The 27,195-nt window shown below is 46.7% G+C and overlaps 1 protein-coding gene across 1 annotated transcript in view; it reads right to left on the reverse strand.

The window, feature by feature from the left end:
- Positions 1–1,680: 1,680 nt before the first annotated feature.
- The window catches only part of ctnnd2a (catenin (cadherin-associated protein), delta 2a), a gene marked incomplete at both ends in the record, with an annotated part of 236,799 nt that continues 211,284 nt past the window's right edge, over positions 1,681–27,195 (reverse strand). The window contains 6 exons of the mRNA XM_084474908.1: positions 1,681–2,253; positions 3,142–3,212; positions 3,653–3,790; positions 7,610–7,736; positions 16,556–16,640; positions 23,858–24,107. Of these exons, the coding sequence (XP_084331034.1) occupies positions 1,681–2,253; positions 3,142–3,212; positions 3,653–3,790; positions 7,610–7,736; positions 16,556–16,640; positions 23,858–24,107 (1,244 nt within the window). The remainder of the gene's footprint in view (positions 2,254–3,141; positions 3,213–3,652; positions 3,791–7,609; positions 7,737–16,555; positions 16,641–23,857; positions 24,108–27,195) is intronic.

The raw sequence follows: 27,195 nt of genomic DNA on the forward strand, positions 1-27,195 counted from the left end.
ATCTCTACACTGTACAGTGCATTGTACGATGGTGATGACGGCGGTGGTGGTGGTGATGGTGTCGGTGGTAGTGGTGTTTTTTTCTGACAGACCGTTCTGCGGCAGTCACGGCGGTTAAATGGACCGGGTGTCAAATTTAAAAATACAGAAGAAACGCGTGACGTATACTTTGACCTTTTTTGATGAGGCAAAATAAAAGCACTTCCTCGACGAGATGGGGGACAGCAGTTTGCCAGCAGTTTTGAACTCTCTGAAACGAGACCACAATGAAAGTCACTTCATGAGGAAAGGAAAACACTGTAGGACTTTCTACCACCGCCTGCCATCCAGGTCGGAAAGTGTCTCTTGACGTGTGCACGCACCAGAGGGAGAGAGGGTTTAAGCTCTTCTCTGCTCGGTTCAGCTCCTCTGCTTTGTTGATCATTCATTTTGTATACAACTTATATAAAAAAATCACAATGGTGAAATCCTCAGGGTCCATCCGACAATATATGTAATATTACACACTCTGAAATGTTCACACAAAAATGCCGTGAAGCAGGGTTGTTGTTTTTTTTCATATGAAGAAGAACAAATAAAAAGCCCTATAGAAAAATGAGAAAGAGAACCATGAAAATGTGTAATGTTGACCGTCTTGAAGATGTGAAGAAAGATCCAGAAAAAAATTGGAGCCTTTGGTGGCTGCAAGATCGGTTTAAAAAAAAAAAAAAAAAAGGAAAATGCAATACAATCCTTTGTCTGCAGGGGTGGCCCGTTCGCCAGCAAATCTGCCTCAATTTCCTGATATGCTCTTGTCTCAGGGAAAACCTGTGCTTTAATTCGTCCCTGACCTTCTGGAGGGTTTCTGAGGCTGGCCCCCACCCTCCACTCTTTTTATCTTTCTCCTTCCATTTCCTCCAATCCACCTGCCCCTTGCTACCCCTTCCTGGCGCCAAAAAAAGATCAGGCCACTTTCTCTCTCTCTCTCTCTCTCTCTCTCTCCCTCTCTCTCTCATCTCAATATTTTGTGATCCCATCTCCCTCCTGCCCTGAGGCAGTCAGGCTCTCCCTCCCCCCCTCTCTCTCTTTCTCTCTCTCTCTCTCCCTGTGCTGTCCCCCCCTCGCTCTATCTCTGTGTGCTTCCCCTCTATATATCTCTCTCTCTCTCTCTCTCTCTCTCTCTCTCTCTGTTTCCCTCGCTACTACTATATATATTTTTTATAAATGACTCTTTCAAATCTTCAGGAGCTTCTTATAATCCATTTCCTGGGCTAATGGAACTATTTGGGAAAAGATTAAATAAAATAAAACTAAAACATGTTGGCATGCACATGCACAGTTTCTCTGTCTCCCTATTTCTTAGTTTCTCTTTCCCCGCCTACTGTTGTTCCTCCTGCTGCCATTGGCTGCTTCTCTCTCTCTCTCTTTCTCTTTGTAAAGCACACTGGCCTCAGGTGTCCCCACCATCGTAATTCTGTGTTGCAGTTGATCAAGACCCTCAAGAACTGAAAAAAAAACACTGTCTGCCTGCCACACACACGCACACCCCTTACCCCACCCCTGCCCCTCCCCTCCCCACCCCTGCCCACCCCCTCCCCAATCCCTGTCACCCCGCCTCCCCTCCCATTCTCCCCCCCCCCCACCCCCCCGCACCCACCCCCCCCACCCCCCCTCCCCCCTCTCCCCCATCACGAGGGGCCCTCAGACCCAGGAGTCGGGTGAGGCCGGGTAGTGGCTGGTCTCGTAGTTCAGTTCGCTGTACGGCCGCGATGCCGAATAGAAGTCCACGTAGTTGCCGGTGGACTTGAGGCCCAGGTGCATGCGCAGGTCCTCCCGGGGGTCCCGCGGGGGTCCGCTGGCGGCGCTCAGGGGCGGGGGGGGCTGCTGCTGCTGCTGCGGTGGGTGGGGCGGGTGGACCTGGGGCTGGGCCGGCACCTGGGGCTGCGGCGGCTGGGGCTGCTGAGGCAGCGGAGGCTGGGGAGGGGCGACGGTGCTGGCGGCGGTGGGCGGAGGAGGGTGAGCGGGGGGCTGGATGGGGCCTCCGCCTCCGACGCCGCCTCCCTGCTGCGTCTCCTCGTAGTAGCAGCCGTCGTCCAGGCTGCGGCCCAGGCCGTGGTGCAGCTGGTGGTGCTGGTGGTGGGCGGGCGGCGGCAGCGGGGGCTGCGGCTGGGGGAAGGAGGGAGGGGGAGGGTAGGGGTCGTAGTCTTTTAGTAGGGCCGCCGGCGGGACGTCCTGCTGGGAGAGCGGGGGGCCAACACAGGGCTGGGCTGGGACCTGGAGGTGGTGTTGGTGTGCGTGAGAGGGGTGGGGTAGGGGTCGGGTGGGGTGGTTCGTGGAGGATGCGGGGGGGGGGGGGGGGAGCAGGGGTGAAACGGAGGCAGGGGGGAGGTGGGGTCGTGACATGATATGTTTCAAGAGGGTGCGTGGGCGGGAAAATTAAGTGGGGGAAAAGGGTGGTGGGGGGGGGGGGTGTGTTTGATAGAGGGCGAGGAGGAGAGGAACAGGTGGTTGGGGGGAAGGGGGAGGGGAGTTAAGGAGCTTGAAAGGCAGGCAATTCAGATTCTGGAAAGAATCAGCTGGGTAGACTCATGCTGTGAATCCTCTTATCCACTGTTACATGCATGCAGGTACTCAAGGGGGGTGGGGGGGGGGGCATTGATTCTATCCTGACCCTCTGGGTGCTTGCAAATGTGTGGACGCCTTCCATAAGAGTCTAGCAACACTCAAGTGTTCAACATTCGACATTTTGTCGAGAAATACGGCAAGAATATCCTCAGCTTGTTTTTTGCGTTGCAGTTTGAGTGTCCTAGACCCTCCTCTGAGGACGTCAACCTCAACAGATCATTAGCACAACGGTATCCAAGATCAACCTTTTAATTGGCCACACTTTTGGCTCCGGTGGTGAGGCGATGTTTGTTTCTAAAAGGCAAGTGTCTTATAGAGATCTGTGCCTCTTATCACAATAGTGTGTGTGTGTGTGTGTGTACATTTTCTATTCGGCTTTCATCTGTTGGAAGGTGTCTAGGTTTTCGACAATGTTCTGAAACATTTTCCATCACAAGAATTGGGCTGGTTATTCGACTGTGTGTGTACGTGTGTGTGTGTGTGTGTGTGTGTGCACTGTATACTGTATGTGATTTTGATTCTACAGTCGGAACTTACCTGATTTTGTTTGATTTCATCGCTGGCAGTCAAGTAAGAGTTGCGGAATAATGTAGAAGCCCCACAAGACACTGGAGGAAAGAGGGAGAACCACCTTGAGATACTACAATTAATGTGGTAAAAGGAATAATGAATATACTCCGGCAGTCCAGCAAAAGGGTTCAGTATTCATGTTTGCCTGAAGCCGATACAAAAAGCAGCTTAGTTACAAAAAAGATAATTAGTGTCAAAATGCAAGCGCCTTCCCATTATGAGTATGACAATTAGCTTGTCGCTAATAAGTTGAAACAGGCAGTGGCTAAATTGCACACTATTGCCAACACAAAATGGCACACATGAGAAATAGAAACTAATTTAAAGTTGAATAAGAGGTAATAAACAGAATGTGAGTGAAGAAAATCAACGTGAAAGAACGCAACACAACAATAGATAGAAAAACAGCAGAACATGGAAAATACAAAAACGGTAAAAACACTGACACAAAAACACACACACAGGTACCTCCTCTCACACCCACCTGCCATGGCGTCTTTGCGGGATGTGTGTTCTCCTTTGTTGCTATGGAAACCAGCGTTGGTTGCCGTGGAGTCGTAATCCATTTTGCGTTCCTTCAAACTCATCATCTCCCGTGGGGAGGCTGGGGCGCTTGCTAAGCACACACACACACACACACACACACACACACACACACACACACACACACACACACACACACACAATAATGAGCATGACAGCCTTTTTGTGTGTATGTGATTGCAAGTGGGCGTGTATGCATGCGTCTGTGTGTGTGTGTGTTTCTTCCAAGATGCAGTCATTAGTCATTATTTAGGCTTGTCAGCAATCAGGGTCACCTCCAACAGCATGTTATAAGACCTCAGGTAGCAATAATCAACCTCCCCACAGACACACACACACACACACACACACACACACACACACACACACACACACACACACACACACACACACACACACACACACACACACACACACACACACACACACACTTCCCCGGGTCTGAGTTTTGAGCAAGTTGACCATCCTCACAGAATGCTGTCATGGCAGGGTAAACATTTGTGGGTTGTTAAGGTGATCGTGTGTCTACTTAATCTTGCTAAGCTACAGCAGCAACCCATGCTATTTGAACAGGGGTAGAAAACTCTCCCTGCATACAGGCTAGGTGGCACACCTGAAGCAGTGTATAAAATGTCAAAAATGGTTGAATTTGGATATAAATTTTTACTCTCCACCACACACTGCCCACACATGCACACTCTTGTGCATATGCAAACACATGCTCGTCCCTCACACACAGACACACACAGTTGCTTCACAGTTGCTATGCGTCATTATGTAATGTAATCTCCCTTCTCCCCACACTTTAAATGCTTAGTCATTCACCATAATCTGGACACAAGCAGTCACCGGGATCCTTCCTACTTGAGCATTAGCCCCATTTGCTTAGCTAAACATTTACCGCAAACACTGTTCATACAGCTGTCAAATGTCACAAATGATATTCTAAATGATTTTTAAAAGTTGTGAATTAATCACAATGGAGTAGAATCACAGTACACATGAGGAACACATGAGGAACCATGTTATTTCAGTTTGACAGGACTGTACCGATAGTTTGGGGATTTAAAGGGATGCTTAGGACTTTATTATTAAGCTTTTGGCATGGATAAAAAAAGGGGTAAAAAATTTTTTTTTTACGTCTAGGACCACAAACCAATTTTTGGTTTGTGGTCCTAGACGTCCCTCACACAGACACCCTGAGAGAACAAGGCAACTGGCATCAGTTGGGGAGAGATAAGGTCACTGGAGAGGCGGAGAGACAGAAAGATAGAGAGAGAAAGAGAGAGCCAGAGAGAGAGAGACAGGGAGCAAGAGAGAGAGTGAGAGAGAGAGAGGAGAGAGAGAGAACGAGACAGAGAACGAAAGAGAGAGTGAGACAGAGAGACAGAGAGAGAGAGAGCGAGAGAGCCTGTGGTCATCGAGTAACCCAGGAGCCCAGGAGACTAGCTCTGAGTGCTATCAGAACAAAGCCTTGCAGATCCCTGGGTACTATGGAAAGGTCTCCCTATTTCCCTCTCCCTCTCTCTCTCTGTTTCACTCTCTCTCTCTCTCTATTTCTCTCCATTTCACTTAATCTCTCTCTCTGTCTCTTCCCCCCACTCTGTCTCTCTCTCTCCCCCTTCCTCTTTCCCTCTCTTCTCCTCTGTGTCCCTCAGACTAAGACTTTTATTCCTCTGCCAGCGTGTCTCCACGTCCATCATATCTCTCTCTCTCTCTCTCTCTCTCTCTCTCTCTCTCTCTCTCTCTCTCTCTCTCTCTCTCTCTCTCTCTCTCTCTCTCTCTCTCTCTCTCTCTCTCTCTCTCTCTCTCCTCCTTTGATCCATCTCTGAGGGGCTGAATCGCAATGTGACATGCAGAGGGAGAGATACGAGCGTATGGCATGCGCAAGCACGGGCATGCAATGCATGCATGTACCTCCATTTCCTCTCTCTGTCTCGCTCTCTCTCTCCCTTGTCAACATTTCCTGAATCTCCTCCGCTCCTGTCTTACGTGCTGTATTATACTTTCTCTCTCTCTTTCCTACACACTCTCTCTTCATCCTGCTCTCCCTTTATCTCTTCCTGATTCTGCCTCTTCTCCCTTTTTCTGAGTCATAATTTATCTCTGTTTCTCTCCTCCCCCTCTTTCCTTCAGCAGGGTCCTTGAAGACTCTGCTAAGCCAGAGGAGAGGGAAAAGTACTTTTCTGCCTCATCAGCCCACTAAAGCCGCTGTGGAGAAAGCACTGCTCAAGGCTCTTCGCGCGCTAATGCTAGCAGGGAATGGTAATGCATCCATTGCGAAAGCTGCAAGGCCACGGAGCTAACGCTAAAAGCTAACTTTAATCACACTTTTGCGATAAGGCATTGGAAGTTAGAGTTATGCCAGTGCCAATTTGCAATAGATTATGCTAACATGGAGGAGGACGGCGTAAAGTATTTGAGGACTGCGGTAGCGCCGCGGCCCTGAACAATGTTTTGACTCAACTTGTTGTTTTGATCTTTGCTTTGATTGGAAAGAAATGTTGATTGCTCTTCAGCAATGGGTTTTTGTTTCATGGTTTGAAGGCTTTTGTCGAGTCAAAAGCTCTTAACCACTGATGATCACTTCGATCAATGCCACCAAGGTAAAGCGCACTGTGTGTCTTCAGTGACGACACTGGGAGTCTGCAGTCTGCAGTCTGTGTGTAGTATCTCGTTGGTGAAATGTGTTGCCTAGCTCGATGCAACCTGCAAAATCGCTCCCTGATCTTCAAGACACATCCGGAGACCTTATCTGTCTTGTGGTATTTAGAACACCTGTCCAATGTCAAATTATTATTTTTTTAAAAGTTGTGAATTAATCACAATGGAGTAGAATCACAGTACACATGGAACCATGTTATTTCCGTTTGACAGGACTGTACTGATAGTTTGATGATTTTAAGGGATGCTTAGGACTTTATTATTAAGCTTTTGGCATGGATAAAAAAGGGGAAAAAAATTGCCTAGCTCGATGCAATCTGCAATGTCGCTCATCAATCTTCAAGACACATCTGAAGACCTCAGCAGTGTTGTGCAACACACTTGATGGGATGTAACATCTCAGCGATATTACTAGAATGCACATGCCTGAGAACCAGAAGAATCTACAAGCTCATGTTTTATTTGCTTTGTTCATTTGCTCTGTTCATACTGATTTCCAGCCGACCTGGTCTTGGCCGCACCAATCACAACTGTTTATCTAGTATGGGGCGGGTTTGATAAGAGGACTGTACAGAGTAGCACCACTGAGGCATTTTTTCGAAAATACCAAGATGGCTGCCACTGATGTGGAACAGTCTGTTGATTCCGTTGTCGCACCGGTAATAAATGAACTTGATGGTACATAGTTTGAAGAACAAACAACTGCACATAAAAGATTTTGTTGACAAGAAAGACGGTTTGTGGTATTTGTTGCGTCGCTGAGCTCTGTCACACGTTTAATTGCCATGATTGCTTGAAGGTCTATCCAATTGCGTCCAGAGTGCGGTCTGTGCCGTTGAAAAGGCCCCTAGGAAATTGGAAAATGAACCTAGAGGTTTGATACTTCCCCGCATTTGCTCATTGGTCTGTCAGGCTTATTATTCACTATACCGCTAAATACAAAAAATACTTAACTTACTACTGGTTCATATGGCTACTCTGCACTCTGTCTAGCATTATTATTTTGTTCCTTGCTCATGCAGCACTTTTGAAGTAACTCCTGTTTTGATTGTATGATTTGATGCTCTCAGCCTCTGAGAGCAATAAGTTAAAGTGGCAACACACAAACATATTCTCCATGCCATTTTATCCAATATCACGTTCACGCAACTGGAACAATGCAATCACCCATGTCCACACACACACACACACACACACACACACCGAGACAGAGGAAGCTGGCACTCACCGGAGCGGTTGTTGGGGGAGGTCCTGACGGGAGAGACGGAGGGGGTCCTTGAAGACGAGTAGGGTCTCTGTCGATCTCTCTCTATCGTGGAGGCAGAGCCCACAAAGTGATACTGGGAGTAGCCATCCTGAAAACAGAAGCACATGTATAAATGTAAGTTATGTACATTCATCTCCAGACTATAGTGTCTTTAGTTTACCTACATTTTTTTTGTTAAACAACAACTGATTTGTTTGTGATCAGAAACCTTTTTTTTTTTAAGTGCTGTAAGTTTGTTCGAAATAAAACTAAACTATTAATTGTTGTTTTTTCTTCACCTAAAATGCAATTCAGCCTTTTCCTAAATCATGATTCATATGAAAAAGCATATTTGGTTAGGGGTTTGAATAAATTAAGGAACTTAATTAACTTAACACAAATAAAATAATGAAATATATTTATATATAGATATTATTCAAACTATTGTTCTATCTATCTATCTATCTATCTTTAATATGAAAGTATGTTTCCACACCATAGGCCAAAGGTCAAATGTATGCATTCAATTATTTCTTCTTAATTAGTATGGTTGCTACTGCAAGCACATCTACTGTTCCTCATAAGTTTTCTTCATTCCGTTTGCCGTTTTTTTGTGGAGTTAACTGCTCCTGCATACTTTCAGCTACAGAAACTATTCAACTATCAAACGTCCAGCTCTTTAACAACATGATGGCTATCTCTCTGTGTTTTTCAACTCTTTCAACTTCTTAAACTATTACGCTTTTTCAGCTTTTTTTTTTTACAATGTAAGTCAATGGGCGGACGGCTCCGCCATCCGCCTTCTCTGACACTTCAACTACTTCAGACATTGTAACTTTGTCAATTTTCAATGTAAACCTTCGTTCAAACCATTTAACAAATCGAAACACTTAACATAATAATTTGAAAACTGAATTTCGATTTCCTTAATACTTTTTTTAGAATCACAGTTTAAGTTCCATATTGGCTTAGTTTTCAGTTGGTCTCATTGATTTACGCTGAGGTTAGAATGCGGAGGATGTGCAGGCAGTGTTGCCAGATTGGGCGGTTTACCATCTGCGTCATTTTAGCAAGCACACTCTCGCAGTTCGTTAGGACGAAACGCATTCTAGTTCCATATGCAAACTACATTTCCTTCAGTTTACCGTCCCCCTCTGCTCAAATAATATTAATGAACTGAATGATGTCACTGTTGTTGTGTGGGTCTACTAATTACTGTTGTGGTTATGTATCAAAGTAAAGGCTTAAATGACGATGACGGATTGCTGACATCAGACAGATTTAGAACAACACAACGCAAAAACTGTTTGTAGCAACAGCAATGGTGGGTTTGTCAACATACAGATGAATAAACGTAGGAGAGTGCTCACGGGCTGTTTACAGACACGCTGCATTCACACCCGCACCCACACAACTCAGAACACACAGACATCAATGGGTGGATTAGCAATTACTCCACTGTCCTTGGAAAGAGGAATAAAGGACTGTGTGCCACAATACAACAAATTTCACGTGCATACTGTAATTACATGCAAAGCCACTGGCTTAGTATCTGTATTAGTTTAGTGGTGATTGGAACAAAGCTTCCTTTTTTAGCGTGTGTGTGGATTACGAGAGTCAACAACACCCACTGAGCCGGAACAAAATTCAATTTAGCATTAAAATAATTGGCTACCTCTGGACGCCCAAGCAAAGCGTCAGTCAGGCAACAGATAATAGAGACGTATTCAAACATCACAGCTTTACAGGGCTGGCCTGGTGGGGTTGATCCTGAGGGAGGTGGTGGTGGTGGGGGGTGGAGGTTGTGGTAAAGATGGTGAGTGTGTAATTGATGGAGGAGGGGTGTTGGTTGTACAGGTGGTGGTGGAGGTTGTTGAAGTGGAGGTAGTGGAGGTGGTTTTGGTGGTGCTGATGCTGATGGTGGTAGAGGTGTTGGAGCCGGTGGTGGAGATGGTGGTAGAGGCGTTGGTGATGGGGATGATGTGATGATGGTGGCAGTGTTAAAGAGGGTGGTGGTGTCGGTGGAATGGACTGGAATGAGAAAGAAGGGGAACTGGGAGAAGGACAGTAGAAAGATAAAAAGAAAAAAAATCTTCAGACGAGGGAAGGAAATTAGGAGACAAGGAGGAAAGTAGGCAGATTGAGAACCGGAAAGGAGGAGAAGAAAATACAGAGTCAGAGAGAGAGAGAGAGAGAGAGAGAGGGTTACCAGGCAACCCACATGCCAGTTGATCTCATTACTGTCAGGCAGTTGGTTGAAGGTCAAGAGACCAGAGGTAACAATTGATTACAACCCCCCAAGTAATCATGTGTGTGTGTGTGTGTGTGTCTACATACAATATGTGCCAGTATCTCCATATGTGCCAGTTTCTTGTTTGTAAAGGACCATGCCAAACAGGCTCTGAAAGGTTACAAACTATGGCTAGTGCACAAGCTCAGTCCCCCTCTCTCAACCTCCCCCCAACCCAACCCAGCCAACTCATGCACCTGGGATCGGTATCATTCTATTTTCCTCCTACACACACACACTATCTCCCCCCCCCCTCCCTCCCTCCCTGTCTCTCTGACACCAATAGCTCCCCCTCCCCCTACCTCTACCTGCTTAAGTTATTACTACTGAGTGCATATCTGGTGGCCCTCCTGTCTACAAAGGACTTTTACCTTTACACCTTTACACAAAAGTGCTCACTGTCAGTCCTGCTGTACTTTAACAGGGGCTCTAATGTATTGAATATTCTGCACTGTTATTGCATAAAAGAGATGAATGGTGCCTGAGTTGATAAATGTGATAGGGGAGGAGGAAAGGAGAGGCCAGCAGAGTGCTTCTTCATTTCAGTGACTCCCTTCAAAACACACTCCGTTTGGAATCAACGCAATTCTGCCATAATCAAGACAAAAATTTAATCAAGAGGAAAATAGAAGATGAATAGAAGGGGGGCTACATATGGACACGTACACACACACTCTCACAAACACTTGCATGCAGGCAGACACACACACACACACACACACAAACACACACACACAAACACTTTCACGCGGGCACACAGGCAGACACACACGTACACACAAACACACACATGCACATATGCGCACACACACACACACAGATATGTGCGAACATACCACGTGTGGTACAATCAAACAGTGGGGGGAGCCTTCCTGCAGCATCAGGACAAACAGGCCTAGATTGATGACGCGTGATTTGTCACATGACATCAATCTACACACAGAAATACCTGCAGGCATTTCATTCATCATTTTTTTACATGGGATAACTTGTTGCGTTTTGAATAGGGCATCTTTAACCCTTTCCTTTCTAAGAGGCCTGCTGTATTGCAGTAACGTGCATGTACACTGGCCCACAAAATGCACACACACGCCACACATGTACATGTGTGGATCCCATAAGCTGTCACCTGTTTGATAAACACAGCATCTCTCTGACCCTGACCTTTGTGTCTGATAAATAAGACTGTGTCTTCCTGCGTGTGAATGTGTGTGTTGGAATCATTTGTGCGTGGTCAAGAGATTGGCGAGGGCGGCTAAAAATTCATAAGGAAAGAAATATGACAAGGTGTTTTGCAGTAAACATACATTTCTGATTATCTTGTTTGCATATGTGTTGTGTTTGTGTGTGTGTGTGTGTGTGTGTGTGTGTTTGTATACTAATGCCGCTTTTCCACCGACAGTACCAGCTCGACTCGCCACACCTTTTTTGCGTTTCCATTGGCAAAAAAAGTACCCGGTACCTAGTACCGGGTACTTTTTTTTTGTACTACCTCTGTCGAGGTTCCAAGCGAGCGGAGTAGGTACTTTTGTGTGACGTAAACAGGCTGCTGGCAACTGATTGGCCAGCGGCTGTAAAAGTTAAAGTTAAAGTAAAAGTTAAGTTGTGTCTGGCTGGTTGAGCTAGGCTGCGCGTGGTTGTGTGTGTTCGGCGTGGCTGGAGTCCACGGACTGGCTCCGGTCCGTGGAGGATCAGTGTTTCGCTGTTTCGTTTTAGTGTCGTTCCTTACCCAGGGCTCGAGTTTCGCCTCCATCAACGTTACCGTATGACAACAATAGACGTGCAGTTATTGCGCTTTTTATTTTATTTTATTTCCCATCATAACCTTTCCCGGGAAACAGGAAATAGTTTTGATCAGATTCAGATTTCCCGGGAATCGTGTCTCCCGTGATTAAAACCTAATGACGACCCGCCCATGGTGGAGAGGTTCTTTTCTAAACAGACGTGTGCTAATCTGACTCATTCATAATCGCAACAACTATTTTTCCTTCGTCTCCATTGTTCCCAACTTCTTTTTTTTGTCCCTTCTCATACTTAACACGCTGTGCCCAGTCCTGAATCCCACTCTCTATGCTAATACATGTTTGGATTGCAGGCTAACAGGATTTCCTAATATGTCACGCAGCGATGCTAGCAGTTCAGTCACTTTATTTGGGGACTTAACTCTGGACTGGTGTGATAAAAGTAAATGTGTGATTCCACTAACTTGACGTTTGGTAACGTTAGGTCTCCTACCCCACTGTTAATTATATGATGTACCAAAAACCAGCCTATTTTCCTTCCATCCATCAGTCAGTCAGTCGCAGAGACAGGGATGTCCTACGACAAGAGGTGGATATTTTTGCTACTATACTTAAAGGGCCTAGACCTAAAGTAAACACCAAAATAACTTTCTTCAGGTGAAAACTGGGTCAGTCACAAAGTGCTGGTGAACATTTCTGTGATATTGTTTACTGAAATGTTTCCTCAAATAACACTTTGTGAATCTTCTGGGCAGAGGTTCTACTGCTAAACTAGGCTTTACTTTCCCCTTCTAACCTTTTAAAACCTCTTAAAGCGTTTGAACTGCTGCTATCCCTTTTAGGTCCAAAATAGTTTTCCCGTCTTGCCTCATCACCATACCAAGTCGATTTTGAGGCGGACAAAAATCCAGCTGAAATGGATTGAACTGTGAGCAGCTTCCTTTCATTCGGCAGAAATCATTTAAAAAATGTAAACAATTTCTATCAAAAGTTTTGGCTGGCAGTCATTAAAAGTTGCAGCGCAACGTTTTCGACAAATCAATCACTGTATAAATAAATAGTCACACCGCCGTGACTGGAACACTACCTGGCAACAGTGATTAGAGACGTGCGATTGGAGTAACCACCCCCTGCCCTCCATGTTGTCACACATTCTGTTTGAACTGCGTGACAGCGAAACAAAAAAGTGAGAGAAACACGTTGGGGAGATGAGACGAGGCGAGGACACATCGTGAACGCCGCGGGTCGACTCGCCCTTCTGTGGCACCGACGCGCCCGGTCGCTGTCATGCCGCCGGGGAAACGGCACCTGGAGCCATCGTTCGTCACTCAAATAGTCTAGCAATTAGTGGGTAAGTGATATCGTGACTGATGCCCATGCAAAGAGGCATGGTTACCTTTCATTGAGACGAGCCGGTGTAAATACCAAAAAACACATGAACGGGACTAGTGGTAGGCAAGGCGCAATGTCTCTTTGATGCAGAGTGCTGTGTCCTTTGTTTGTTGTTTCTCAATTTGTGAAAATAATAACAATGTCAGACAGCTGCCTGAATGAATGAATAACCTCTAATTAGACCTAGCTCAACCAGGCATTGTTAAACGCACGCACGCACACACACGCCAGCACAAACACACATGCAGACATGTGCACAGCACACACCAACACACATGCGGGCACGTGCACAAAAACACACACATAGACACAAATACACACTATGATAGTTTTAGTCTACTATCATATAACGGGAGCTTTGAAAAAAGGCCTTGTCACTCCATCCTCTCCCTTAGCTGCCATCTTTCTCTCACCTTCTCTCTCCTTCCCTCCCTGACTGTCAACCCCAATCTTTCTCCCCTTATCTATCCCTTTCACTCCATGCCCTCCCTACCTCCCCATTCCACCCTCCCCCTTCTACACTCCCTCCCGCCCTCCCTCCACTCACTCCCTTCCCTCCCTCTCTCTCCTTCCCCTCCCTCCCTCCCGCTATCCCATCCTTGCCCTCTCCCCCCTCCCTCCCTCCCTCCCTGCCCTCCCTCCCCTCCCCTTCTTCCCCTCACTCTCTCTTGTCGCTCTCTCTCTCCCCCAACTCCCTCCCCTCCCTCCCCCTTTCGCTCCAAAACTCCCCTTGGAGCCCAGGCTATGTCCTGGATGGAGGTCTGTGTTCCAGCACTCGGCTTGTTATTTTTAACACCGCCGGTGCCTTGCATCTTCCGTGAAGCGTGACAAGGATGGGGCGTGAGTGTGTGTGGGTGTGGGTGTTAAGGGATTGGGGGGGGGGGGGGGGGGGGGTGAGGGGGCGGGGGGGGTTTGCTGGGAGATTTCTGGTTGGTCCCGTCATGCGTGTCATCGGCCACTCAGGTGTGACATGGGCGCGAGAAAGGCGTCCCCTCCGGGCGCCACGTGGTGCAGCCCAGGACACATGGGGGCAGAGCCGCATACACATACTCACACACAAGCACGCCCAAGCACACAGACACACACACACACACACACACACACACACACACATGCACAGTCACAAACGCAGGCCAATGCAAAATCCGAAAAAAAACTGCAACGGCACAACGGCACAGTCACAAACTCTGGGAATTGCAACATTGTTGGCGTTCTTTGCTTGCGATTGCCTCAGTTCAGCACTTATTCTCTGAGAAATAAACAACTTAACAAGAAATGTTCACCTGAATAAACAGCATAGTTTAGGACTTTGTTCTGCAAATAAAAGCCCTGTTAGGAGGAGCGTTACCATTAGACATCTGTTCTGCTCTGTATGGTTAGAAGTAACCTTGATAATAAAGAAATGCCAGAGTCACTCAGCATCTCCTCTTTGCTGACGACTGAAAGGAACACATTCATGGCTGACTTTTCAAAGCAAACTTTGGATATTTTCTCAAGGTACGAGAATGACGTACAGACAAATTTGAAAAGTGTTTGTGTGTGCGTGTGTCTGTGCTTGCGTGCGTGCATGTGTAATTGTGTTGCAGTATATTATTTTTTTGTCAAAAATATCTTAGCGTGTATATAAAGAGTGAAACCACTACATTTTTTACTTTTATCGGATATTACGAATACAGTCCCTGTTTTGTTTGCATGACTACCAGGCTACGTTACAGGGGTATCTGAAGCTAACATCTCGTAGCGCTTGCGTTGTTTGTTTTGTTTTTCAAGGTGATCGTATGAGTAAGCGGAGAGAGACGGGGAGTGTGTGCATGCGGAACAAAAACAACTCGCTGTAGACACTCAGACAGATTATCGATCCCTCTTGTCAAGTGAATGTCACCGTTTGGCCGCAGTGCTACCAGGACGGACTCTGTAACGTTAATTTGTTCACAGGTGAGGAGAGCCGAGTGACCCCAGGGTGCTAAGACAAACAGATATTCATTGATGTGTCACACACACACACACACACACACACACACGCACACACACACAGACAAACACAAACACACCCACAGATACAAACACACAAGCATGCATACACACAAAGCACACACAAACACACACACACACACACACAAACAGGACACACATGTACAAATTGACACAAACACACACAGACAGAAACAAAATACGAGCATGCGTGCACCTCCCAAAATTTGTAACCTTGCGTGGAGACGACACAGCAGCAAGGGCTGTGATTGGTCCGCTAACGTTAACCCGACGCAGAACCAAAACAGATTCACGACTCTGTTGAAGCAACTGCGTGGTCATTGCGTTGCGTCAACGTCCAACCATAACTAAGCCTTTACCCTGCACAACTTAGCAGTTCCTTAGAGAATGCCCTGGGGGTCTCACAGGTATGTGCACCGTTTTGAAATACAAAACTTTTGTTTATTACTCATTTGCTACATGCTTGTGTGTATATGTGTGTGTGTGTGTGTGTGTGTGTGTGTGTGTGTGTGTGTGTTTCAGGGGGTGGATGGGTATGTGGGATGGTGAGAGAGTACGTGATTGAATGGAGAAGGTTTATGGAGATGAGGCTAGAGTGCTGCCTGGCGTTTGTGAGCGTTCGAAGTTTGGAACAACTTGCTATTGTGGAAGCACTTCTGCTTCCGCTTTTTAATACTGCTCCAGTGGTAAATATTTAAATATTTAAATTGTTGAAATTGTTATTGGCGACAGTAGTTTGTTTAAACACCAGCTACATCCATGAAAATATAGCCTATCATTACATTGGAAAAACGTTTGAAAAAAATCTTTAAGCTTATTTTTTTGCATTTACATGATGAATCTATAAAAAGCAATACAGCACAAAATATTTCTGAAAAATTTCAAATAACTTCCCTCGTGTAAAGCTATGTGTATTGCTTTCCATCTGCAATTAAATAAATACCCTGTGCAGCGTGTGAACACAAAGGATTGTGGGTATTTTCTGCTCGCTGAGGATCCAGCGATGTATCCTTGAAAATTCTTGGAATTCTCAAAAACAAAGGATGCGAAAAGGGTGAGAATTTCAGAGTGTTCTCAACATTGGAACAGTGCTTGGCGGCGTTCTATGACGTGGCGTCCTTAAAAGGGCGGCCGAGCATTCTTCCTTCACATTAGGAAACAGCCTATATATATACATTTATTCTATCTTATTTGTTTATATTCTACTGTATTCTACAAATGCTCTATTCTATATACAACATACAGTATATTAAATCAGCCATGGAAAGTGTATGGCACATTGGAGAAAGGAAGGTTTTAAATTGCAAAATGTATTTGTGCATTTCAACTTGGGGCGAGCAAGGACTTTTTACTTTCTCATTAAATCAACATTAGACAACAGAAAGGCACAACGCGACTGACTAATGACAATGACGATGACAAAGTGGCCATTATGAAAGTGCACATTGTGTGGGTGTGGGTGTGTGTGTCGTCTCTGTAGCTGTGAGAGAGAAGGGGGGGGCCGTCTCTTACCTTCTTGTAGAGGGAGCGTAGGTCTCGGTACTGCCACATGCTGCTCAGCACCTGGGAAGCGGCCTTCACCACTTTGGGTGAATGTCTGCCACACACAGGGAGGTAGAGTTAGCATTACTATGCCAGAGAACAGTGGTTCTTAAACTTTTTCTTACTAATGAACCCCCCTGTAAGATCTTTTACTGTTAAGGTGGGGAGAGTACCACTTTCGGCAGCACAAAACAATGTGGACATGGAAAATATTAATAAGGCTTTTTGCATCACTTCTTGAGACCTGCCCTGAAGTCAGAACGTTTTTTTAGGAAAGAAAAAAACTGAAATTGTGAGGGGTCGATTTACGTGGTGTTTCCTGTTTTGTTACTGAGATATTCTTCCCAAGAGAAAGTAATTTGCAAGGGCAAGATAACGATTTCAGAAGTTGATTTTAACAAATTTATTTCTATAGTGGCCAGTCTACGACACAAGTTTTAAAGCCGTATGTCGGCAAACAAGGGAAACAACAATAGGAAGAAGATCATGCTATTTTAGTTATCAGTCCGTGTTGGTACAGATACCCGCCCCCAGCAACATGATTGGTCGAAACTAATTTGAAACTAGAGAAGTGAAACACCTCATTCGTCCACATTTTAGATAATCTGTCATCAGTCATGGCTTTGAGGCCGGGTCGAATTAATAAATATATTTTCTTTGTCGGAGTAAAGCATTTTCTGATGACTTTTAAACATACCCAAGTTGCTATGCTAATGGCCAGCCTCCAGCCGTCTCTCTTGAAAAATGCATTAGTTGGGTATGTGTTCAATATATTCAGCCTTTCTAACAACAAGGGGAAAGCTTTTAGTGTCCCATAGTGTCCGAGATAACAGTTTAGTGAAGTTATGGAGGTAAAATAACATAAAATACCATCAAACTACAAGGTCAACTGCAAATGATAGAACACAGCTCACTGACATTACATTACCCAGACAGTAACAGTGATGTGATGTGAATCACTCAAGCAAAAGTCATTATCTGCTTTCATGTTTGAATGCTGCTCTATATGTGTTCTTCTTTTGCTATAACATTTTCCAATGCATTATGGTCCAATGAAGGTGATCAATGGGTCAATTATAAAGGTGTGGACGTTAATGGAGTTCCTCATCATCATCCTCATCGTTATCCGCTTATCTGGGGTCGGGTCGCGGGGGAAGCAGCTCAAGTAGGGGGCCCTAGACTTCCCTTTCCTGGGCCACATTGACCAGCTCTGATGGGGGGATCCCGAGGCGTTCCCAGGCCAGTGTTGAGATATTATCTCTCCACCTCGTCCTGGGTCTTCCCCGGGGTCTCCTCCCCACTGGTCGCTTCACACTCGGCTGCCAGCCGATCCAGTGAGTGCTGTAGGTCACAGGCCGATGATGCCACCAGGACCACATCATCTGCAAAGAGCAGTGTTGAGATCCTCAGATCACCGAACTGCAACCCCTCCCCACCACGACTACGCCTTGATATCCTGTCCATGAATATCACAAACAGGATTGGTGACAAAGCGCAGCCCTGGCGGAGGCCAACACCCACCGGGAACAGAACTGACTGGCTGCCGAGAACGCAGACACAGCTCTCGCTTTAGGAATACAGAGATTGGATGGCCCTGAGGAGTGACCCCCTTACCCCATACTCCCGCAGCACCTCCCACAGTTTTTCCTGGGGGACCCGGTCATATGCCTTCTCCAAATCCACAAAACACATGTAGACCGGATAGGCATACTCCCAGGCCCCCTCCAGGATCCTTGCGAGAGTGAAGAGCTGGTCTGTAGTTCCACGTCCAGGGCGGAATCCGCATTGTTCCTCTTCAATCTGAGGTTTGACAATCGGCCGAACCCTCCTTTCCAGCACCTTAGAGTAGACTTTCCCAGGGAAGTGTGATACCCCGGTAATTGGTACACACTCTCTGGTCCCCCTTTTTGAACAGGGGAACCACCACCCCGGTTTGCCACTCCTTTGGCACTGTACCAGACTCCCACGCAATGTTGAATAGGCAGACATCCCCTCAACACCAAGAGCTTTTAGCATTTCTGGCTGGATCTCATCAATCCCTGGGGCTTTGCTACTGCGGAGATGTTTAACTACCTCAATGACTTCCACCAGGGAAATTGACGACGAACCACCATCAACCTCAAGCTCTGCCTCCATCATAGAGGGCGTATTAGTCGGATTCAGGAGTTCCTCAAAGTGTTCCTTCCAACGTTCGACTACCTCCTCAGTCGAGGTCAACAGAGTCCCACCCTTACTGTGCACAGCTTGGATGTTTCCCCGTTTCCCCCTTCTGAGGTGTCGGATGGTCTTCCAGAAACACTTTGGTGCCGATCGAAAGTCCTTCTCCATGTCCTCTCCAAACTTCTCCCACACCCGCTGCTTAGCCTCCAACGCGGCAGTGGCTGCAGCCCTTCGAGCCTGCTGGTACCCTGCAACTGCGTCAGGAGTCCTCCGGGATAACATACCCTGGAAGGCCTCCTTCTTCAGTCGGATGGCTTCCCTGACCACCGGTGTCCACCACGGTGTCCGAGGGTTACTGCTCCTTGAGGAACCTAAGACCCTGAGGCCACAGCTCACCGCCGCAGCTTCAGCAATGGAGGCTTTGAACACCGCCCACTCCAGCTCAATGCCCCCAACCTCCACAGGAATGCTAGAAAAGCTCCGCCGGAGGTGTGAGTTGAAGATCTCTAGGACGGGGGCCTCCTCCAGACGTTCCCAATTCACCCGCACTACCCGTTTGGGCTTACCAGGTCTGTCCAGAATCTTCCCCCATTCCCTGATCCAACTCACCACCAGATGGTGGTCGGTTGACAGTTCCGCCCCTCTCTTCACCCGAGTGTCCAAAACATAAGGCCTCAGATCAGCTGACACGATCACGAAATCGATCATCAATCTTCGGCCTAGGGTACTCTGGTACCAGGTACACTTATGAGTAGGGTTGGGTATCGTTAGAAATATTTCGATTCTGGTTCTATTTCGATTCCTGTAAACCGATGCCGGTTCCTAAACGGTTCCGAAATCGATACTTTTTAATTTTTTTATAGAAATGCCATGCCAACACTGATTCTTTGAAAATTCATTGAAAAGGTAACTATTTGCGTTACTGTAAAAAAAAAAAAAAAGTTGCTATATGTCAATGAATTTGAAGTAGTGCTTATATCTCCACCTTGAAAATGCCAACTTTTCATCGGATTGCTCCGGACTCGCCGTCTCTGCTACTTCTTCAAATCTGTTTGGTGTGTGTGGTGCGCTGCTGCGCGTGGCCTGGCTTGTGTGTAAAAACACTGGCTCCGATTGGCTACCATGAAACATGACTCTGCCTTAGCCAATCATAATCGCTTATCTCGTTGTTAACCCACCCGGTCTCCTAGCAGTTTGTGTGTGGAGCCAGGGGTGCGTTCGGATTACACAGTTTATTCAATCAATTCATAGTAACGCACCGCATTTAACGTTCAGTAACGATAACGGCGTTGTAACGACGGAAACAGTAATTTGTTTGATTACCCTGTTACTGAAAAAATAACTGCGTTACCTAACGCCGTTATTTTAAACTGCGTTATTCCAAACACTAAGCTCATTTTTTGTTTTAGTAAAGTAAAGCCATATTTTAGACCGTTTTATGATGGCTGCATCTGGACAGCAGGAGAGGAAAGTGCTCTGCATTTTTTCCGACCACAAGAGTGCGAGAGGATTGTTGTGGCACCGAAACGAGGCACCGAAAGAAATGTAGTCATTCGGTCCAGGTAGAATCGACCATGTTGCCCCCGCTACCACTCGGTTCTCGGTTCTCGGTACCCAACCCTACTTATGAGCACCCTTATGTTCAAACATGGTATTCGTTATGGACAATCCATGACTAGCACAGAAGTCCAGTAACAAACGACCACTCGGGTTTAGATCAGGGAGGCCGTTCCTCCCCACCACGCTTCTCCAGGTGTCTCCATCGTTGCCCACGTGGGCGTTGAAGTCTCCCAGCAGAACTACGGAGTCCCCTACTGGAGCCCCATGCAGGACTCCATTCAGGGTCTCCAAGAAGGCCGAGTACTCGGAACTGCTGTTCGGTGCATACGCACAAACAACAGTCAGAGTTTTCCCCCCCACCACCCTTAGGCGTAGGGAGGCGACCCTCTTGTCCACCGGGGTAAACTCCAACACCGCGCCGCTCAGCCGGGGATTTATGAGTATCCCCACACCCGCCCGGCGCCTCACGCCCTGGGCAACTCCGGAGAAGAATAGAGTCCAACCCCTATCCAGGAGTACGGTACCAGAGCTGAGACTGTGCGTAGAGGTAAGCCCCACCAGATCTGGTAGCGCTCCACTTCCCTCACAAGCTCCGGTTCCTTTCCCCACAGTGAGGTGACGTTCCACGTCCCCAGAGCCAGCTTCTGCCGCCCGGGTCTGGTCCGTCGGGACCCCTGACTTTCACTGCCACCCATGTGGCAGCGCACCCGACCCCAGCGGGTCTCCCTGCAGGTGGTGGGCCCACAGGACGAAGAGGGGGGGGGGGTGCCACGTAGCTCTTTCGGCACGTAGCTGTGCCCGGCTGGGCTCCGTGGCAAACCCGGCCACCAGGCACTCGCCGACGAGCCCGACAGGGCTGATAAGTGATATTTACATGACACTTTTTCAGAAACTCAAGTTACATTAGAAAAGTGTGGTAATAAGGAGCCAACATTTTTTTGGGGGGGGGAAACATCTTTTTCAAATTGGAGGTATGGGGAAAGAAAAAATACCGGGCTTCCTCCGGGCAGGGTCTCTCCTCCGCTATTACGTTTTTTCATGGGGTCTTCTTGAACCATTCTTAGTCTGGCCCCTCACCTGAGACCACTCTGCCATGGGAGACCCTACCAGGAGCACATGGCTCCAGACAACACAGCCCTCAGGTTCACAGGGACACGCAAACCTCTCCACCACGATAAGGTGACGGTTCAAGGAGAGGTTAATGGAGTTAAGCTCAAAAAAAGCCAGGCTCCGTCAGACATAAAACGAGGACCATTAGGGAAAACAGTTCGGCTTTGAAAGTGTCTCCCTGTGAATTCTTAACGGTTTGCTCTTTGCACTTTAAGCTCTCCCTCTCTCACCTCTGCCTCCCCCCAACCCCTTCACCCGTCATTGCCACAGCAGAGAGAACAATCCTGTAATTATAAGGGTATGCGGTAATGTAAGCATCGGGCCTGAAGTCATTGTAACTTATGACCTGCCATTACAGTTATACTGTAAGTAAGAACGCCCACCCCCGCCCCCCCACCGGTTCTATTCTCAACACTCCGTATTCTTTGTTCGCTGTCATCTTGTCACGGTGGATGGCTGGAGCAGCAATAGTATATCAGTGGTATGTGCTGTACTTATGCACACTGAGAGTCTGGGATATAGTTACTGTTGGAGCTATTTATTTAGTTGTAGTACTTAGTGCTGTTTAGTTTATTATTTTGTTTAGTTAGTATTTAGTTTTTGGTTATTCTCAGTCAATTTGCTTGATTTCATTATGATTAGATTTCTATTAGTATTCTAGTTTATTATTTGTTTACTTTAGGTGTTTCTTGTTTATTATTTGTGTTTTGTTTCATTTGGGCACGGTAGGGGGGGCACCTGAAGTTATATAGGTAGGCTGTCGGTAAGGGACCAGCATGCACCTGGGTGGGCAAATGGTTTTTTACCGGAGCGGGAGAGGCACAGGAATTTTCTTTGTTCTTTGTTTGCTCGCTGTTTGGTTAAATAAACCACGCTTTTTGATGAAACTGGACATCTGTTTGGACATTATGTTTTTCCCATCCGCGTACACCACAACCCATGGTGCAACAGTGGCCCTTTGATTAGTATAATTTGAAGTTTGATTTGATACTTTTATCTGTTTGACAATCGGCTGCTACAGTTACACTGTGGAGCAGTCATCGCTGGCCTAGCCTTTTTCCCGCTTTTTATGAGGGAGAAGATAGGATTGGATCTCAGCACTCTCTCCCTGCTTTCTTAAAAGTCATTTTCTCTGTGTTGCAGTAGATTGTAAAGGACAATGCGGGCTCTCTAGGGGCAGGTAGTTGAGTGGTTTGGGTGTCGGACTGCCAGCCGAAAGGTTTCTCGGTTTCGAACCTCGCTGGTCTGCAGTGTATTATACATGTGGAAGTTTGCTGCATACCCTTAAAGCCCTACGCAAAAGCTACCGAGAGCCACTATCCGATGAACCTCTGTGTATGTGTCTGTCTGTTACTCTCGGTTTTTCCCTGACATACGCTTGGCATAAAAGTGTGTGTGTGTTGGGTTCAAATAAACACGGCGTGCCTGCGGGCATGACAAACTGTAGTAGCTTAATATTCATAGCAGAATATAGTTAGTACATTCTTCATTGAAAATAAACAAGTAAACTAAAATGTGGTATTTATTATTCCCGTAAACGCTGACGTTTTTATGTGGCATCCTGGGTGAAGCTGAAATCATCCCAGCCAGACAGCTTCCAGACATTAAACCATTGGATGGCTCTCCGCCTCCAACCCATCTGCTCAACCGAATAGTAAAAAACAAGCATGTTTTATACCCGGAGCAATCGCCCTATAAATAACAGAGGACCTAGACAGAATGGGCTCCTTGTTGTGACTCTATTAAACTGCAGAACTATTTGCTAAGTGAACCCATATATCAGCCTTTGCATGGGTATATAGCAAAACATTTTATGTTGTGGCTAATATGTACCCACGGAGCTGTCTGGGCAAATCAAATGGTGGCTTTAGGGCCCTGGTGATATGGTTGGAATCCGAACACCGTGATTCGATTGGCTGAGAATTAAGAAGTCCTCATGTGTGATTTAGGTATGAAAGTGTGACAGCCCACCGTGACTCCGCCCCTTATCTCCTCAGCTTCTGTGCTCGGATTTCACCAGCCTCTTTAGTTCTACTCTGTCCACATGGGATTTACATTGGGGGTCAAGGGTACAGCTGGCTTTACTAAAGCTAATATGTTTGTCTGAATAGCACTCAGTCACTCCCACCCGTCCTCAATGTTTTTTTGTCTGCATGCTGATAAGTTGTATTTCTTTAACGCTAGCTCAAACCAAACTAATCCCCCCAGCCCCCCCGTCTCTCTCTCTCTCCATTAAAACCATCAATGTTTTAACGTGCCTTGGTGTGGTTAACGATTGTCTGGAGCAAAGAGAAAGTGTACTGAATAACATAAACAGATTTAAAAAGTTAAACGGATAATCACGCTAGCTCCTAAAACGGAAAGCGTTCCCGACGGCCGTTGGCGTGAAACATGACGACGACAACAACTACAACAACAACAACAACAACAGCAGCCCCTCACTTGTCCCCCTTGCTGCGGGCGATGCCGATGAGCTTCTCGATGCCGCCGGCGTCGCGCAGGGCCTTGGCGTTCTCCATGTTCTTGGTGATGACCTCGTGCAGTGCGCAGCACACCGCCGTCACCGTGTCGTCCGACATGATCTTGCTGGATGCCCCGGAGACCCCCGACGTGCCCCCGCTGGTGGCGTTGCCGCTGCCATTGTTGACGCTGCCGGGCAGGCGATGGATCAGATCCCGCATGGCGTATTTACCTGTGTGTGAGATTGAGTGAGTGTGAGTGGGAGTGTTTCGGGGGTGGGGGTGTGTGAGATGGTGAAAGAGTATGAGTAATCGTGTTGAATGTGTGTGTGTGTGTGTGTGTGTGTTTTTCAGGGGGGTGGATGGGTAATGTGATTGAGTGGAGGAGGATGAGTGCTTGTGTGTGTGTGTGTGTGTGTGTCTGTGCGTGTGTGTGTGTGTGTGCGCGTTGACAGATAGTTTGTGTGTGTGTAAGTGAGGGAGGGAACGGGTTGACTTCACAATTACTAAATATGTAAGTCTAGCAATGATCCTACAGTTTGCTGAGGTTATTAAAATAAAGCGTCTACAAAAGTAGAGAGAAAACACTTCAAAGATAGGAAAGTTCTGGCGTCACTTTGAAAGAAGTCAAGAAGCAGGAAGAAAAGAAGCGCTTAATTGAAGGAGGCACACATTCCATAAAGCAGCTGATTTAAGGAAGCAAACCATTTGGTATTGCTGAGCGGTTATGAAGGGCCGGTTCACAATGCAACGTGCACACCTAATAATAACACACATCCACCAGACACACGTGCACACGTACACACACACTGGGTGACTCAAATGGTATTTCAGCAGAAAGGTCTGGCAAAGGTCTGAAAAGACCCCATCTGACATTCAGACAATGGATGGAGAAGAGATTGAAGGAACTGAATAGGGGACTAATGAGGAAAGTGAAAATGGCCAGCAGAAGAAAGCCTCAAAAACTTTAAAGAGAGAAAGGAAACTGGTATGAGAGTCAAGCTTTTTGCTCCAAGCAGTCAGTTGCAACACACGACCCTCTTTGACGTGCTGTGTGGTGAGACACTAAACACAAAGGATCCCAATACACTGTGGCTCAGGGAAACTTAATTAGTTATATTTCTTGATTGACAAACCCCTGCAGGTACACAGTAGTTGTCTGTGTACACCGGTCATGCACCCTGCACGCAGACCACAGAAAAACATTCATCACCACTATCGCAGGGACATCTGCCGATTGTCAGGCAAAGGAGAAGATGTGTCGCACAAATTAACTTAATAAAGGCAGGTTGGGAACCTCCTCAACCAGTCTGCCATTCCATCTTCTCCATGTTGTTCTCAGTGTCAGCATATAAGGGAGCCAGTCTCCAGTGAAAACAAAATGGAGAAGATCGGATGCAGTCTGCAATATGCACCTGCTAGGCCCTAGCACCTGCCGCATAGTGACCCCCCCCCCACCCCGGGGAGTTCTGGCTGGGCTTTTCCACCCGGAAGTACAAATCACCCTCGTAGCTCCAGCCCCTTTATTCACTTTACGTCCCTCTGTGTCTCAGTGAGTAATAAACTCCCATTTTGTCTCCCGCCCCCTCTATTCCTCTCTCTTTCTCACTCTCCCTTTTCTCATGTTAGCCACCTTTGCTCGGGAGGCCTGGCGCGGGTGTAAATGTATTCCCACGTCACCGGCGTCCCCTTCCCCGGCATAACCACTCTTGCTGTACATTTTTGGGCTCGTCGGGCTCCTGCCAAGCGTCTTCTACGGGCGCGGCGACGGCTGAATTGATTTAAAGCCCTCCTCCGATTCCCCCCTCGACAGAGGAGCGATTTGATTGTTTATGGACGGCGGAAGGGAGATGCATTATTGAACTCAAATTGGAGGTAATTGTCTCCGGGAGATCTAGGGGATGAGAGGAATCAGCCCGGCTTGTGGCCGACGTCTTGTTCGCTCGGAGAACACAAGGCAAAGCTCAGGCGGAGGCGGCACCTAAATGTGTTACTCTGACACACATTTATGTGTGTCAGAGCAAAGAGCAGAGGGAATGTGGTTTGTAAGCTTTAAATAACAACATATAACAATACATGTTATTCTCTCAGATGCATACGCCTTGATTATTAAAAAAGAAATTAAGAAAGGTAAAGCCAAAACATCATCAACATTTTTTGTAAACTAAGGACAGTTCCTAGTGCTTAAGTGTTTCTGAAGAGACCTTTGGTTATTAGTCTTAGTCAACCTTGATGTAGCCTTGATGTAGCGTTGGCATCATATTTTAGTCTTTATTTTGGCAGCTTCGGCATAAGCTCTGTTTCCCATGCAATATATTGAATCCCCCACAGAGGGCGCCATAATCAAAATAACATCTCAAGTCTATTCAGAGGGAATATTCTTTTGAGAACTTCGATCGATATTGCCACTATGTCTCAGTTTAACATTTCTAATGTAAAATCATAGACAATAGACCCTTGAGAGTACTCAGTTTGGCCAACATACCGGTTATATCAACACTACTTAAGTCTTTCCCCCCCAAGTACATTTTCTCCTCACATTTTAAATGGTTGGAGGTGGTCTGCTGAGGCGAAGGGGGAAATAGACTTAATACTAGCGCAAAATACTGATCCTGTTACACCAAGTGTTTGTGGTGGATTGTTTTTACATACACACACACACACACACACACACACACACACACACACACACACACAGCAGTCTTCAATGACTTCCATGGATGACTTACAAACATCCCTGAAATAAGAGGAATCTGTTTCTGGCCAAAGTTGCTCACGAAATAGGGTGAAGTGAGAGTGGGGGGGGGGAGATGAAACACAGCTGGTGTGAAAGATGGTGATGGGGGGGGGGGGGGGGGGGGGGGCACAGGTAAATTGGAAAAGAGTCAACTTGCCACATCCCCACCATAAACTAGCCCTGTGCTCGGTGCATTTTACACCAGTTAGAGATGCACCCTGCACTCCCCTTTGATGTCTCTGCCTGACACATCCACAGATGGAGGGAGAGAGAGAGTATGAGAGAGAAAGAGAGAGAGCAAAAGGGAGTGAATGAGAGAGAGCATGTGAGAGACAGAAGTGAGAGTGAAAAAAATAAAGCGGGGTTGGACAATGTGTTTGCTGTATTAAACATAAGTAAACATTTCTTCCAAACAGTGGCGTGCTTATGTTTCCATGGTTCCCCTTTTCATCTGGACGCACGGACATGCATGCACACACACACACACACACACGTGCTCCCACACAAGCAGAAATCAACCTTCCGTTAACAAACCAATTTTTTAAGCTACAACGTTGTGTGTTGAACGATTCTGCATCGGGGGG

This window comes from Micromesistius poutassou (assembly GCF_964030765.1).
Source record: "Micromesistius poutassou genome assembly, chromosome: 11".
NCBI lineage: Eukaryota > Metazoa > Chordata > Actinopteri > Gadiformes > Gadidae > Micromesistius > Micromesistius poutassou.